Raw genomic sequence first — 16,547 nt, forward strand, 5'->3', positions numbered from 1 at the left:
AGGTTTATTTTATGATAGGTATGGAATTTAAATATATTGAAAAACATTATAACAAACAGAATTCATGTTTAGATTGGTCAAGTCTACATTAGTTTTGATTTTTGAAAAAACGTGCTGCAGCCCCCTTAACACTAATAAACGTTTATGCTTTGTAATTTATTTGGTATTATTATTAAGCGTCGACACGCTGGTGTAAAATTAATTTATGTGACTGGTGGAAATCGTGTCTATATAAAACTAATATATAAAACTTCACTGTTAATATTTATTATTATTTAGTAATCACTAAGCAGTAACAGTATAGTACAATAATTATTAGAGGCACAGTAAATTATATTATACAATAAACAATATTATTTACTTATACTTTACATTACACCTAACGTTTTATATAAATAATTGCAAAACATCAATGAACAATTTGTGCAGTTTATATATCAGTTAAACTATTATTTTCTAATACTAATACTTACATATAGTATTATGTTAACTGTTAAGTGTTTTACTTGCCAAAGCTTAAAGTGTTAACATTTTTGATTTTCATTAACAAACATCGAATTTTTTAAGACATAGCAACATGGCTATCCAGGTCTGAAGCTATCTATGTATTTTTATTTTTACCTGAGTTATAACTTACAAGACGTTTAATACAAGTTACAACTCACAATTCATTGTTTTTTAATATTATTGGATTTTTAATCATCATCAATTTATTCACCTCTAAAGTTAATACTGTCTGTTGAATAATGTGGTTGGATTACCTACCTACTTAATAGTATAATATTGAGTGTAATATTGATTAGTGATTAAGTAGGTACCTATTGACAATACATTCATTAAGTGGAATCCAATTATTGTACATTCTGTATTTATTAATCATTTATTCCTCAACATAATATGTTTAGGTTCTTAATAATAGTAATATAATTTTTTGAGTTAAGTATTTCTCGGCCAGATCTCAACTTAAGGGGACCGTTTCTTCACCAAACGTTTCGGTTTAGACCCCTCTAAAATATACTCCCAGAGTCGGGGGTCCTCGAATCCTCCCCTTGTGTATTTTGGATAACGTTTAGTATTTATACCAAATTTCTGAAACTTGAGATTTGGGTAGATTTGAAATTCGGTATCTTGTGTCGTGGCTGTAGAAGCCGTTTTTCCCCGTTTTTAGAGCGTCAAAAGTTCTAAATTTCCGATTTTTCCGATTTTTCAGGTTTTTTTGGCACGAACACTTATATTTTGAGTGTGTCGAACCGTTTTAGTAGTCAAAGAATTACTATATAAGTCTTTGCCCCGGACCGATGGGTACCCAAATCAAGGTTTTCCGACTTTTGGTTCGGGAGTTATGATTTTTCGTATGTCTATTTTCTTGGAAAATTACGTAGTTACGTGTTTTTTGTATTTTGAGTTTTCGTTTGATCATTACAAAACTCGAGATTCCGGTATTATGGCATACAACGATCCAAAAAGGGTTTATGATCGAAGTGCGTGCGACCATTATTTCGCCCATAATCAGGGTAGAAAAAAGTTGAAAAACGCATTAAGTGATTTTTCGTATACCCATACGTTTCTTATGTTATACGTCCAATTCACATTTTGAGTAATAATTATTTTGAACACTTTTTTCGTATTTAGTTATTTAATGTTTTACCCTTAGGTATGCGTGTGTTTGATTTTTTAGCCCCAAGTCGTTTTTAAGGCGTAAAAATTTTGAATACAAGCTCATTGTTCATGTTTTTTTTTTTTTTTATTATTATTTTTTCGTTTGTTTTCGGTTTTGTTCGACCAGTGCGCGGCTCCTTTTAGACTAAGAGGTCTGGCTTTTTCACCTGTGGATAGGTAATTTAACCACCTTTCTATAGATACTAGAACAACAGCCAAGTTGTTCAAACAGCTAGCTCAGTCTGTAGATCAGGAGACTCTTAATCTTGAGGTCGTGGATTCGAGCCCCATGTTGGGCACCAGTGCACGGTGCACCACTTTGTGATATTACCCGTATAAAAGAGTAACACACGGTAAAAAATAATTATAGTCTGTAAATTAAATTCTATAAGTGGTACATTAGTCTCTTTTAAATACTATTTTTCTTTTGATTCCTTTTCATTAAGTATTTCAATATTCATCAATCATCCGTGTTCGAAAAATCAATTTTCTTTAATTCTTATTTTATTATCAACCTACTTAATAGTTAATAGTATAATATTGAGTGTAATATTGATATACCTATTAACAATACATGCATTACATACCCCTCCTAATGCATCTAAGCCCCCCCCAATATGTACTCTTATATTAAAATGTAATGTATTGATAATTTAATGCGGCTTTCGATTGCTCTTTAAGGCTGTACATGATATCGTCAATATAAACTTTTTTTTACATTTTAAATACAGAGTTAATTAATTTATGAAAATCTAATAAATAAGTAATTTTGATTTTTGATAACCTAATTGAAATCATTGGGAAATATAAATATTTATCTAAGAATTTATAATAAGATTCATAATAGACATGTTATGGTATAAAGGTACCTATGATAGTATCTATTATGTGTATATAGTATATCATTTTATATAGTATATTTTATATATTTAATCACGCGTATTACGTATTTCCTTGGTTAACTTTTTAAAAATGTTTTTTGTTTTGGTCTTTGATACAACAGTTAGGGATAGGTACGTATATTTTTTCGGTAAAAGTAAAAACGATCCATATACGTAATTTAGTTATTTATAATAGTTTTGCAAGATAAAAACGTAAATTTGAGAATTTTGATTTTCACAATAATAACGATTACTTACGTAAATTGTAAAATCAAACTCATACAAGTAAGTTATTTGAACCTAAAAACTACGAGAAATAATTAATGGACACATACGGGTCATTTTTACAAACCAACTAACTTAGTCAAAACCAATGGGACTGATTTGGACCAAACAATTCGGTATGTGGGGTGTCAGCACGCGTCTTTACAACCCCCTAGTTAAATTTATAAAGATAACTCCGGAAGCAGTAGAGAGTACTGACATCGAAAAAATGGTACAGGATATCAGTAGCAAACTACTAAAGATTGGTTCATTTGGAGATCCAATATTTTGAATTGGGGTTGCATTATGGCTTCATACCACCCCCTCCCACTAATGATCCCCTGTAGTTAATTAGGGGTTGCAACACAAACGATGAAATTCGAGCACAATCCAGCACAAACGTAGCACAAACGAATGGCATAATTTAAATTCGAAAATTCGGAGGTGGGGGTGCAGTCGTTTCCCTGGCACCCCCAATCATTATCCCTTATAACTTGAGAAGGGTTGCAGCACAAACGATGAAATTCGAGCACAATCCAGCACAAACGAAAGCCCTTGGTTTGAATCCAAAATTCGGAAGTGGGGGTGCAGTCGTTTCCCTGGCACCCCCAATCATTATCCCTTATAACTCCTGAAGGATTGCAGCACAAACGATGAAATTCGAGCACAAACGAAAGCTCTTGGTCTGAATTCAAAATTCGGAAGTGGGGGTGCCAGGAAAATGCACCTAAATTTGGGTTTGTTGTAACCGGTGTATAAATCTCACGAGGAACGTTGTTATTGAATGCTTAGACTTTTTGACTGATAAACAAAACATTTTATCAACAAGAATCCTCGAAAAAACCAAAAAGACTACGACTTTATGAGAAGAACGATATTTGGTAAAGCTCTCCAAGGATTTTGATTTTCCCAAATTGTTTAATAGTTTTATATTTTTTACTAGAGTGTTCTATTTAGTATTTTAGAATATGGTTCTGTAATTTAGAATCCCCGTCAATACTACTTAGTAACACTCATTAAGCTTGTATTGTTAATAATATAATGTACATTCTATAATAATACATACACAAATATGTACCTATATTGAATTTATACACAAACGACTGAACACAACTTACATTGCAGAACGTTACAGAATCCCCTCAATTGAAATTGGGTCTAGATCGAAATAATTTCAAATTAATTGAACATGGATCAGGTAAGTTGGAAACGTTTTGAAAGATAAAACAAAATATTACAGTGTAAAAAAAATTTACTAACCTAACCTAACCAAATTGGTGACTTGTATCAGCGGAGTAAAATGATCGTTCCAAGGATGCATCGAGCCACGGGGCCCACAATAATTATACAATTTTATTGAAAATTGAATTTCGAAAGTTTATAAAAAAAACATAGACTACTTATGTGTTTTCGGTAGGTACTTCTACAGTAGATACCTAACTGTGTGTATATTTTAGCTTAGAAAACCTTAAAAAATTGTCTGGCTCTATTCCCAATGATGTTAATAATTAGTATAATTATTATCGTAGGTTTTTACTAATATTTTCTAAATGCAAATTATTATAAAATCAGGACCAGATTGTCCATGGCAATACTCATTTCATTTAAATCTAAATAGCAAATGTAAGCTCAAAATTAAATGAAAACAAACTTACGCGTAAACATCGACTCTTTCGGTAAAACCTAGAGTACCGCTGTCGCCGAAGCAGCTATCTTCATAGGTACATCTTCATCTCGCTCTGAACTGCAACTTGAAAGTATTGAAATATTTTATGAAAATAACCCGATCATAACAAAATGTGCGAGTTTGTATTAAAACTTACATTATAATATATAGGTACGGCTTAACGAACTGTCCATCAAAACAGGCTTATTATTTTTTTGTTCACTGAAATTATTAGAATTGTTAATCGTCGCCGACGGATGTCGACAATTTATTGACGATTGCCATAGGTACTGCCATAGATAATATAAAATATATTATTTACTATGATAAATCCATAGATACTTATATACTAACTCAGTACCTATACGGTTTATTGATAAGATCATAATATTATGTTCTTTTATACAGAAATCTTTGTGATCTTCAAAGTAGGTAGGTTACCTACTATTCTGTTTTCTGTTTGAATTGTTTGTCGCATGTCAAATTTAACCATACAATTATTATGTAGTCCACAAGCTTATAGACGTTTATAAAAGTCATTCTGTTGGGAAATTTAAATTTTTTTGGTAATTAAATTGCAATACGAATTTTAAGTTATATATAGGTACTAGTCTACTAAGTCTAGGCATAGGCGCAAATAGGAGGGGATTTAGGGGCTAAGCCCTCCCAAAAATGTTCATAGCCCCCCCCCAAACATTTCCTACGTTTTGTTTTAAGCTTATTCAATATTATTAAAGTAAGGCTTTAGCCCCCCCCAAATTCCAAACGCTATTTGCGCCTACATGAGTCTAGGTATTATTTACTAAACTACTTATTATAACTTATTGATTATTATTATTATTATATTATTATTTTGTTATTATTGTTATTGGAATTTATTCCGTAATAAAGAAAATTATTATTATTAGTCTAAAACATGACTACCGCGGGATTTAAATACAAAAATGTGATATAGGTAACCCATATTGATCCATTCTAAATTATAAGTTTAAACTACCAGTAATATCGTTTTATAAAATGTGAAAATTTGAAAGTTTGAAAAAAATCCCGAAAAATGTCTCTTAAAACTCAAAGGCTTAACATTATTTGATTAAGCTTAAAATTATTTAAGTGGTATCTATCTGCTATGTATCTACAAATCTTATTAAATAACATTAATCATTGTGTATTTTCTTATTTTATTAGGCACCTATCTCTTTTATAGGTAGGTATTACCTAATTATTGGTCAACATTTTAAAAATTATTCTACTACCTATAAGAATGAACGTAGGTTGTATGTGTAGTAGTATAATTTAAGGTAGGCATTTTAAGTATTTTGCATAATATTAACACAATGTTTGTACACCTAAAATAACTGGATTTTTAAAATTACTCTACATCTGGTTAGGTTAGCTTGCCTGACAACAAATATATATTTTAAGTCTACTACGTCAAAAGAGTTGAAGGTAAAACCTAGCGTAAATATTTATCCCTCCTGCGAAACACGTAAGTACCCAAAACGAGTGTACTGTATAATATTGTCTATAGTCAGAGCGGCGCATCTCCGCCAGGGAAATGCAGCGCGTGTCTTCATCTCTGATCCAAAATTTCAACCTGGAAGTATTGAGACATGTTAATAATATGATAATCACATGATAATATGACTGTCATGTTTTGAGATTAATGACATTTGTGAAAATAACTTTATAACCGGAATGGTACGAAATATTATGCGAGGACCTATACATATCGTTGTTCATCTCAGACGATTGTCATTTGCCATAGATTATTATAATTATAACCTAACCGATGGATAATTTCGCATTCTTTTTAAAAACTAGAAGCATTTATTTTGTTCTACTTGGCGCAAATGCGGGAATTTTATTATTATAATGTATACAGTAATACAGTATATACACATTACAATAGGTAACGATTTGTTACTCAGTAGGAAACCATTCAACCATTTATTTATTACTTAGTTTATTAACAAATTGCAATTGATAAAAAAGAATAATTTTATAAAAATAGTTTTATTGATCCAATCTTCAAAAAAACAAAAACGTTTCGAATAAAAAAATTTAAAATTTAAAAAATACTTATTAATATAATAATATAACTAAATAACAATTGTATTTATATTAAGGCGTTAAACAACCAATAGATAACACTGGAGTTTAGACTCACTAGGCACTCATATAAATATGATAATATTGATTTAAATAAATATTTTAAGTCAATAAAATAATAAAAGGACTAAAATATGCAACTACACAACCAGTGCCGCAACATCCACCCGAGCATCCGGGGCAATGCCCCTGGAAAACGCTTCTCATATAACTTTTTGGTCCCTATTTGTAATAAAAAATTTATACTGATTATCTCATGACAAAATATAAGCACATGGCCACATAGGGTGATTCTTTTATCATTGAACACTCATTATTTTAATAAGTGTAAATGTTTTTGAAAATATTATTTTACTTATAATTTCAAGTCGTTTACAAAACAACGTTTTAATAATGATAATTTATACATTTTATCAGGTATCGTGTTTCAAATTACTGCTTTAACGAATACAAAATTATTCTTAATACAATTATAGTCAATAAACTATACTATATTCACTAAAATATTTCTACTTTTAGTCCGAAGCCCTGAACCCCTCTCCAGTTACGGTCTTAATGTTAATTCCAATAATAGTAAAATATAATCTAAAAGTTTGGGAAAAAAAATGTTTAACTCAACAATTATATTAGAATAATAGATGCCTAGTTGTTACTTGTTTATACTATATAGAGTAATCGCTTCTCTCTGAATATTAATACATTCTGTAATGGTGGAAAGTATATCAATAACATTTGTCCAACAATAGAAAGTGTAACAGCAACAAGTAACATTTTGTTAGAAAATAACCCAATAACCTAATAGTAAATACTGACTTTGTCGGTAAATATGTTTGCGATTGAAAGACATTATAGATAAAGGAACCAATTCTAATAATATTTAAAAAAATTTAAATATAAATATATTTATATGTAGTAGGTACAGTAAAGCTGTAAAGTAGCCCACACAGCATTTTAATATTTCCCAACTATGGTATAAATATTTTTAGGAAAACAATAAAGTTGTCAAAATATTTGAAAAAGTTGCGTAAATAATAAGGAAATATTTTATTTATATTTTTTGGCCCAAGAAGATCATTTTTGAAAAATATTTTTTAAAAAACGTTAACAAAACATTTTAATCATATTTTTTTTAAAAAATATTTTCATGGAAACTTTATAAAAATATTAAGTCAACATTTTTGTGCAATATTTTATTATTTTATGAAAATAAAATATTTATACAATATTATTAGTCAAATATTCATTATTTAAGCACTCCAAAATATTTTCAAAATATTATCATTTCCCAAATGCTGTGTGGGAGTAGGTAGTAAAGTCTAATGTCTATAATATATTATTAGGTAGGTACGAAGTCTTGTGGGCAACAAAATAAATTCGTAAACTAAAATTAAATTAATTTGGCTCTTATCTTAAAAGACTGCCGACTAGAACAGTGCTGTACGCTTTGTAGGAATTTCGTATGAACAAGACAAATTGATATAAATAAATATTAGTATTTAATACTGATTTAATAGTAAAATTATTTGGCGTAGTCTGCACTTGTAAACTGTAGATTGTAGAATCTACACCTAGTATCCAACACTGTAAATACTTTTATGGAATTCCATTATATCTCGTCATTGGTATAACGAAAATAAGAGATATATTATATTATATGAAAAAAAATAAATAATAATCGAACAATAATCAACATTGTAATAATGCACTCATGTGTCGCTTATTGACGATATTATGTATTAAGGCTATCGCGGACCCCCGGCATGAGCATCGTGAACCACAGGTTAAGAACCGCTGATTCAATGTTTAGGCAAAATATAATATATAGATCAATTTCAAGTACTTATTTAGAAAATGTCAGTGATAGGAAAGTTCTTTCTAAAAATGAATTAGTTCAAGTTCAAGTTTAAGACATTAAATATGAACTAGTTCAAATTCTAGTTCATAGTTTTTAGAATGAACTAGTTCAAGTTCTAGTTCAGTAGTTAATAGTTTTTAAAATGATCTAAAATTATAAAAGTTACTAAAGAAAATAAAATAAAAAAATACTTAAGTTAGAAATAAAATAAAAAATACGTGGAAATACGTGCGACTGCCGACTATGCGTCAAAACCGGCGATTTTTATTAGTGTACAGCATACAATAATTTGTATGAACATGTTCATACAAAGTCTTGGGAATGTTATTTATAACACTTTATTGTATTGTCAAGTTACAACAGAATTATAATAATATACCATAAATGGTTACTATTCTTATCGGCGATCAACGGCGCGGCGTCGTGATTTCAGGGCAAAAATAAATATCCAAACTAAAAATAAACAAAATTAAAAACAAATTATTTCTTTTGATTCTCGAGAAGGAACCTGATCGGCTACAAAACATTTCAAAACGTTATCCTGTCGCCTGTTCTACGAAAATTAAATTGTCAATGAACGAAACCAAAACGTTCAAAATCATAATTAATAAGAACTTAGTTCACGTTCAAGTTCATTTCTTGAAAATCGAACTTGTTCATATCAAGTTCACAAAATTTGAACGCGTTCTTTCCCATCACTGGAAAATGTACAGATATATTGTAAATATTGTAGTATTGTCTTTTTTTAATACATTGAAATTATAACTTGACTTTTCAATAATTAGACTTAATATATTGTGCAATATTTAAAAAATAAATTGCATGTCAAAAATTACAAGAATTTATCAATTAAATAATAAACATCTGTAAATATTTAGTGTGTAAGACTTAATTTAAGGGAAAACACTAACCAGTATCATTTTTTTTTTGTTTAAACATCTTCGCGTATTTCACTCGCAGTATCCATTGATCATACTTCACTAGTTAAAATTAATATATTTATGACAAGATTATAAGGAATAAGTAATAATATTATAATACCTGTAAGAAACTAAATTAAAATTTTTTTTTTTTAATGTTATTTAATATAAATAACCAAGCAATTAAGTACAATAATAAGCAACTTTTTTAAAATCAAAATATTTAAAATAAAATCTTACAAACACAAATATTATTTATAATGATTATAAATAATGTTATCAAGAGTGAAATATGGAGGTTTAAATTTACTATATTCAATATGTGCAAGACAGAGAAAAAATTGTGACTGAACAAGCCAGCTAAGTGCCCGTATTACAATCGTTAAGCTAAGGTTAAACCACCGAATTCGGCTGGTAAAATTAGTAGGTTAAGCGTAACTGAGATTTAAATTATGATTGTAAAACTGGCCCTAAGGATTTCTCAATTTTCACTCAAACAAAATTGTTTGTAGTCGACACTAGTTATAGCAGGAAGGACATTATAACAACATAACTAAGACTAAAGTCTTTAACACATGTACCACTTTTGGACGAATAAGGATGCAGGTAATTGATTTAAGACAATTTAGAAAACCAATAGACAAAATGACATGTATAATAAATTACAAACATTTATTTTTCAAATATTTTTAGAGAGAATTTAATAAAATTATAATCCTAATATTTTTGCCTATAAGACAACTTTGGATATTTAGGAATGTCTAAAAAAAATTCCATATAAGTAAATAATTATCAAATAAATACATTTAATTATATTCTCTTTTCATTCAGTCAGTATAAAAAAAATTATAAATCAAAAGCAGACGTGCTATGATAAAGGAATGCTTTGAGCTGTAAATAACTTACTGGAATGTAGGCCTAATGCATCGGATTTTTTTTTATAATTTTGATTCTTATTTAAATAAAAAATACAGGAAAATTCAAATAAAAAATACAGTTTTTTAGGAAAATAAATATAAAAGTATTTAGAAGCACTTTCTGTGCACAATAGATGGGCCTGATTCGTCGTACTCCTGTTTGGAGATCCACATCTGCTGGAAGGTAGACAGAGAAGCCAAGATGGATCCTCCAATCCATACTGAGTATTTTCGCTCAGGTGGAGCAATTATCTTGATTTTCATTGTAGATGGAGCCAAAGCAGTAATTTCTTTCTGCATTCTGTCGGCAATACCAGGGTACATGGTGGTACCTCCAGACAATACAGTGTTGGCGTACAAGTCCTTACGGATATCTACATCACACTTCATGATGGAGTTGTATGTAGTCTCGTGGATACCGCATGCCTCCATTCCCAAGAAGGAAGGTTGGAATAGAGCTTCTGGGCAACGGAATCTAGAAATAAAATATAACTATTAGCTCTTTTGCAAATATAGAATACAAAACAAAAATATTTGGTATAATAACTACCTTTCATTTCCGATTGTGATAACTTGACCATCGGGCAATTCATAGGATTTCTCCAATGAGCTGGAAGAAGCAGCAGTAGCCATTTCTTGTTCGAAGTCCAAAGCCACATAGCACAATTTCTCCTTGATATCACGAACAATTTCTCGTTCAGCAGTGGTGGTGAAACTGTAACCACGTTCGGTTAAGATTTTCATTAGGTAGTCAGTGAGATCACGGCCAGCAAGATCGAGACGAAGGATAGCATGAGGTAAAGCGTAACCTTCATAGATTGGGACAGTGTGAGATACACCATCACCAGAATCCAAGACGATACCAGTGGTACGACCAGAAGCATACAATGAAAGTACAGCTTGGATAGCAACATACATAGCAGGGGTGTTGAATGTCTCAAACATAATCTATAGACAAAACAAGTGATTAGCAAACTATTAAGTATTTTGTGTTTGATAATAATTTATTTTCAAATTAAGATAAATATTTACTTGTGTCATCTTTTCACGATTAGCCTTGGGGTTCAATGGAGCTTCTGTTAGTAAAACTGGGTGTTCTTCTGGGGCTACACGCAATTCATTGTAGAATGTGTGATGCCAAATTTTTTCCATATCGTCCCAGTTGGTAACGATACCGTGTTCAATGGGGTATTTCAAGGTAAGGATACCTCTTTTGGATTGGGCTTCATCTCCTACATAGCTGTCTTTTTGTCCCATACCGACCATGACTCCCTAATAATAAAAATAACAATTTAAATATTGAATGGCATTAACTTAAAAATTATAATATTTACCTGATGACGGGGACGTCCAACAATGGATGGGAACACAGCACGGGGTGCGTCATCTCCGGCAAAACCGGCTTTGCACATACCAGATCCATTGTCTACAACCAATGCGGCTACTTCTTCGTCACACATATTGAATTAGTTTTTAATTTATTTAAACTGTAACAAAAAAATAAATTAATGTAGAACTTTCATGAACGTCTAACCAAGTATAAACAAATGGAACTATTTACTAATCAATTATAAATATTGTAGACAATAAATTAACCTAATAAATTGATAAGACTGATCTAAATAAATAAGTTACTAAGAGTATGAAAAAAAAGCACAAATATGAATATTTACAATTATAAGAATTAGATACTACTAAGTTACCAGTTCAATTCTATTATCAAAGTGATAAGTAGTAGTTAGTCTATTATCAAAGTGATAATAGACTAACTATTAAAAAAATATTTTATTTAACTATCGTAGGTGGTGGGTGTATCATAAAATTATGTTAATTTGATACTGTTGTACAACTATAATATAATAATGCTTCTAATCATTTGCCATATATTATAATGAGAAAATGGAAATTTTAAATAGTTTATCATGAATTCAATGGCACTTAAAAAAAAAAAGATGTTAAATTTAATTGGTGAATATTGTTATTACATCCCAATGGCTCTAATCTACAAACTCATAAAATATAAATTTAAGGATATTATAAAAAAAGTAATAAAATAATACAATTTTAAATTAAATACCGATAGACAGCTAATGGAAAATTATAACATATTTGTAGCATTTATTAATTTGAAAAAATATAATAAACCGTTAGAATTACGTAAAATTCCACACAAAAATAGTTTATAATCACCACCACAATGTCGGATTAGAAAAATCAAAACAAGAGAATGCAAAAGTCGTATGAAAATAAAATGTAAAAAACCCAACTATAACACGCGATAATAATGGGTTAAACCAATCGGACGAAGATAATAATGGTGCATAAACATGGCACGTACCAGAAATAAAAGTAGAAATTCCAAGAGTTTGGAACACGGAGCAACTATAGTTCGAACGCCGAAAAATGTGAAAACGTAAAGTTTAAATTCGATTTAAAACTTTTAAAAATGAAAAAATATTAAAGCCGCACGTCGATAGCGAACGAGTCGATCACCGAACAAAACTGGTCTTGTGAGAGTACCAACACCGGTATAAGTAGCCTTCCTCTCACTCTGTGGTACGGTTGACGTGATACTCCTTCCCATGGACCCCGCCCTTCGCTACCGGCAACTACCACGTCGTCATCGTCGTCGTCATCAACCCCACTTCCTTCCTTCGTTCCTTCCCCCCTCCCTCCACCCTTCGCACGCATGCACCGCACCACCGCTACCGAAGTACCGAACGCAAAAGGGCTGTTAAACGCAGCACCGGGTGTGTACACGAGAATATATTATATAAATAAATGGTAACCGGAATATGATATTTGTAGTTTGAAAACCGTGAGAAACGACGAGTGGCCAAGTAAAAACTGTTACACTCGCCGCAACAACACCCCACCCCTTGTAATTTGGCATAAATTAATATCGTCATAATAAATAACGGAACCTACATTTAAATATAAATAATCCACGTTAATATCTCTAACAATTGGAAATTGTTCACTATCTCTCAAAACACTCGTAGTGGACGAAAACAAACGTCGACACTAGGTCCTGCTGACAGTGGACTTTAATTCTAAGATGATAATAATAATATCGATATTCGTTACCAATGTCATACGGTTATATTAAATTCGTACGTAGAAAAACCTAGGTAGAACTACTGAGGGCATTAAGCGAGGGCGTCGACCGGCGAAGGATTAGAAGGATTTTCAAACCGTTTTGGTGATGGGTTATCCCCCAAAACACGGTAAAAAAATAACCCCGTAGACACGATACGGGGAAAGTACATTTGGAAAAATAATAAATAACAATAAATAATCAATCATATTTACCTTTGAAAAAGAAATTGACGACCGTTTTGGCTGGCGGAGCTGTTGTAAACGAATTCGCGTTTCAGCGGCGAGCGGTTACGGAAGTTTTTCGTAAAGTGGCCGTACGTTCCGGGGCCGGTGTGCATCCTGCCGGACAAATCCATTGCCGTCGATTCGGTGGGGTCGGTAACGGCGGGAGCCGATGGGACGGGGACGAGTGGTGCACAGTGCACGCCGACCGTGGTACGCTGCCCCGGCTACGGCGCCGCCGTCTGATGGACTCGCCCGATGCACCGCCATTTTCCGCCCGTCCCGCGGCATTACCTTATATGGGCATAAAACGAACAGCACCGCGCGATTGGTCGAGACCCGGCACAAGCCGGCGACCGCGGCCGAACGCATTCCAAACCGCGAACGGTATCAGCAGCCGCCGCCGCCGCCGCCGCCGTAGAGACGTTTTACCTCCCCTTCGCCTCCCGCTGGCTCACGAACACTCGCAAGTCGCAATCGTCGTCGGGGCGGTGCGTAGTGGAGGTGCAATGACGTGTCGTCTAGACTCTAGACGCGATAGTGGTGCGCGTGTTCGATTCATTTCAAACACCCTGTAGACCGCACAGCGGACACGCGAGCACGGATGATAATGGCGATTGGCGACGCCCGCCCGCCCGCCGCCCTACACGTCATCCACCGAAGATCCACGGAATTACGATACTTTTAATCAAACACATCCGTGCCGATATATCGAATTTTTATCACCCGACGATGACTAATCCCGCCCGGCGTAGGTACGCGTCATTTGGGCGATTTCGTTCAATTCAAACTTTCCTACTTCCCGTATGCGTAATATTTGCATGATGCACTAGCACACTGCAATATAAGGTTTTTATCGAATACGGTTTCAAGATTTACAGTTTTTTTTCTACATCGACCAAAACGTCGATTAGTTATATTGTGTAGCCATGTTGTAGCTTACACTCTTCAAATAAGTTCTTATGTTATGTACCCCTTCATCCCTAACTGTTCTATAATTTAATTATATAACGGAAATATTAAGTCGTATTTACATTAAAAATTACATTCTTATGATAACAATATTATAACAAAAAATATATATATATAATAATACATTATCGTACATTCAATATTATTAATAAGAATGCAAAACAAAAAACGTTAAATAAGTTCTAACAAACAAATTATTGTTACAAAATGTGTTACCAGCAATTGCATTATATTTAATAAAAATGTATGTTAAATAATGTTAAGAAAATTGTGAGATATAGAAAAAGTCTTTACCTAGAAAATTGTGAGGATTTATTTTAAAATTAATTAGACTAAAAAGGAAGGAATGGTCATTATTCAATCTCATATAGGTGTAATAGTTTTTCAAAAAACGTGAAGATAATAATTAAGAATAATCTTTCCTATATTTTAATGTTTTTAAATTTAATATTTGGTGAATATCCTCATAACCATACAGAGCTTGTCACTTATATTATAATACTTCTACGTACAATTTGAGTCTGTGTGGACACTATAATAATATGATCGACAGATAGATACGACGTAGATTGATGATATTTTGTTGACACTAAATTGTATGAAAATTAAAAACTGTAATTATTAGTAGGTATATGTATATTTGTTGAGTATTATTCTTTTCCGTATTGGTTATAATACGCAAACTTGTAGAACCAGTTTTGCACCTCAATACTGATGATTAAATGGACACGTTTCGAATTTTTATACTTGCACTAGTTGCACTTTACGAAACGAATTTATTTAATTTTTTATTATCCTATTGGCTATTTGTGAGTACATTATTATTTAGAATGTAAAATCAAATAACATTTTCCATTTATATTTGTAAATGATAATATAAATTTCACATTTTTGCGCAGTAATATTTTATTATATTGATATAGGTACTGATGTTTTTATACCTAGCGGTTTAGGTATTTGACACATTATTTTCGTACAAAGTATCTATCTATTAATGAGATTTTAATAAATATTTCTAGTTGATTTTTGTTACAATCGTCGATCAGTTACATTAAACAATATTATTGAGATTGATAGTTCTACACAGTATACACACAAGTACACAACACTTCAAAATATGGATAGAAGCCAGAAAAATGTATTTCTTGTTCACCGTCTGTTTTTATGTGGTTATAAACTTATAACTTGTACTGTATATTGAAATTATATTGCAGTTATTTAAAAATTAGCGAAATTATCGTCTCGCTTTTAATTGACTATAATACTATACACCTGTATGCCTCTTCAGGTATATGCATGCTAAAGGTATAAACATTTCACATCTTTAATTCATTTTAAAATCGTGTGCATAATATAAGCTACTTTCGAAATTAATTTTTATCAAATTGCTATAGGACCAATACCTAGATACTAGGTACCTACCAACCCAATAGTTTTAAACTGTTTACTATTGATAGTTGATAGATACGTCAACATTATTTTGATAATATGATTAATTTTTTCTGCGAATTTTATTATGTATATTTTTAAATGTTTCACATTTACATTTTAATAGTAGGTACTGTTAAATATTAATATTGGAATAAAGCTAGTTTGCTCAATTTAGGAGCGCTTCCTACATAAATATAATTATAATTATGAATGCTAAAATAAATTAATTTCGCTTATTATACAATATAATATCTTAATCTTAACGCCCATAGTTTAATTAGCTTATATTCACGGTAGCTCAGTAAAATCCAATTATTGTACAAATAAACTAGTATTATGTATATGTACAGTATATTAGCCACTAGGTGGTATATATGAAAATGTACTTGACTCAAACTTAATAAAAAATTTAAAGAATTTTAAATGCAAATCGGTTAATTTTCATGAGTAGTGTTTCAGTGTAATGAAAATATAGTAGGTATATATTATATACTATACAGGGAAATATAAAAGACAGTCAGCCGACGGCCAGTCTATAGAAAATAATATTTT

The 16,547-nt window shown here is 31.4% G+C and overlaps 1 protein-coding gene across 2 annotated transcripts; it reads right to left on the reverse strand.

Annotated features, from left to right (window-relative positions):
• Positions 1-9,978: 9,978 nt before the first annotated feature.
• LOC100145822 (actin) lies at positions 9,979-13,830 on the reverse strand. Of its 2 annotated transcripts, none has more exons than NM_001126200.2 (5): positions 12,610-12,823; positions 11,606-11,758; positions 11,304-11,543; positions 10,822-11,219; positions 9,979-10,746 (listed from the first exon to the last, which is right to left on the reverse strand). In NM_001126200.2, the coding sequence occupies exons 2-5, from the start codon at positions 11,729-11,731 to the stop codon at positions 10,380-10,382; spliced, it is 1,131 nt and encodes a 376-aa protein (NP_001119672.1). In that variant the 5' UTR covers positions 11,732-11,758; positions 12,610-12,823; the 3' UTR covers positions 9,979-10,379. The 2 variants fall into 2 exon arrangements, with proteins under 2 accessions (NP_001119672.1, XP_008186344.1); XM_008188122.2 differs by lacking the exon at positions 12,610-12,823 and adding an exon at positions 13,584-13,830 and having other exon boundaries at positions 10,008-10,746.
• Between the last annotated feature and the right edge of the window lie 2,717 nt (positions 13,831-16,547).

The sequence above is a fragment of the Acyrthosiphon pisum genome, chromosome A3 (genome assembly GCF_005508785.2).
Source record: "Acyrthosiphon pisum isolate AL4f chromosome A3, pea_aphid_22Mar2018_4r6ur, whole genome shotgun sequence".
In the NCBI taxonomy this organism is placed as follows: Eukaryota; Metazoa; Arthropoda; class Insecta; order Hemiptera; family Aphididae; genus Acyrthosiphon; species Acyrthosiphon pisum.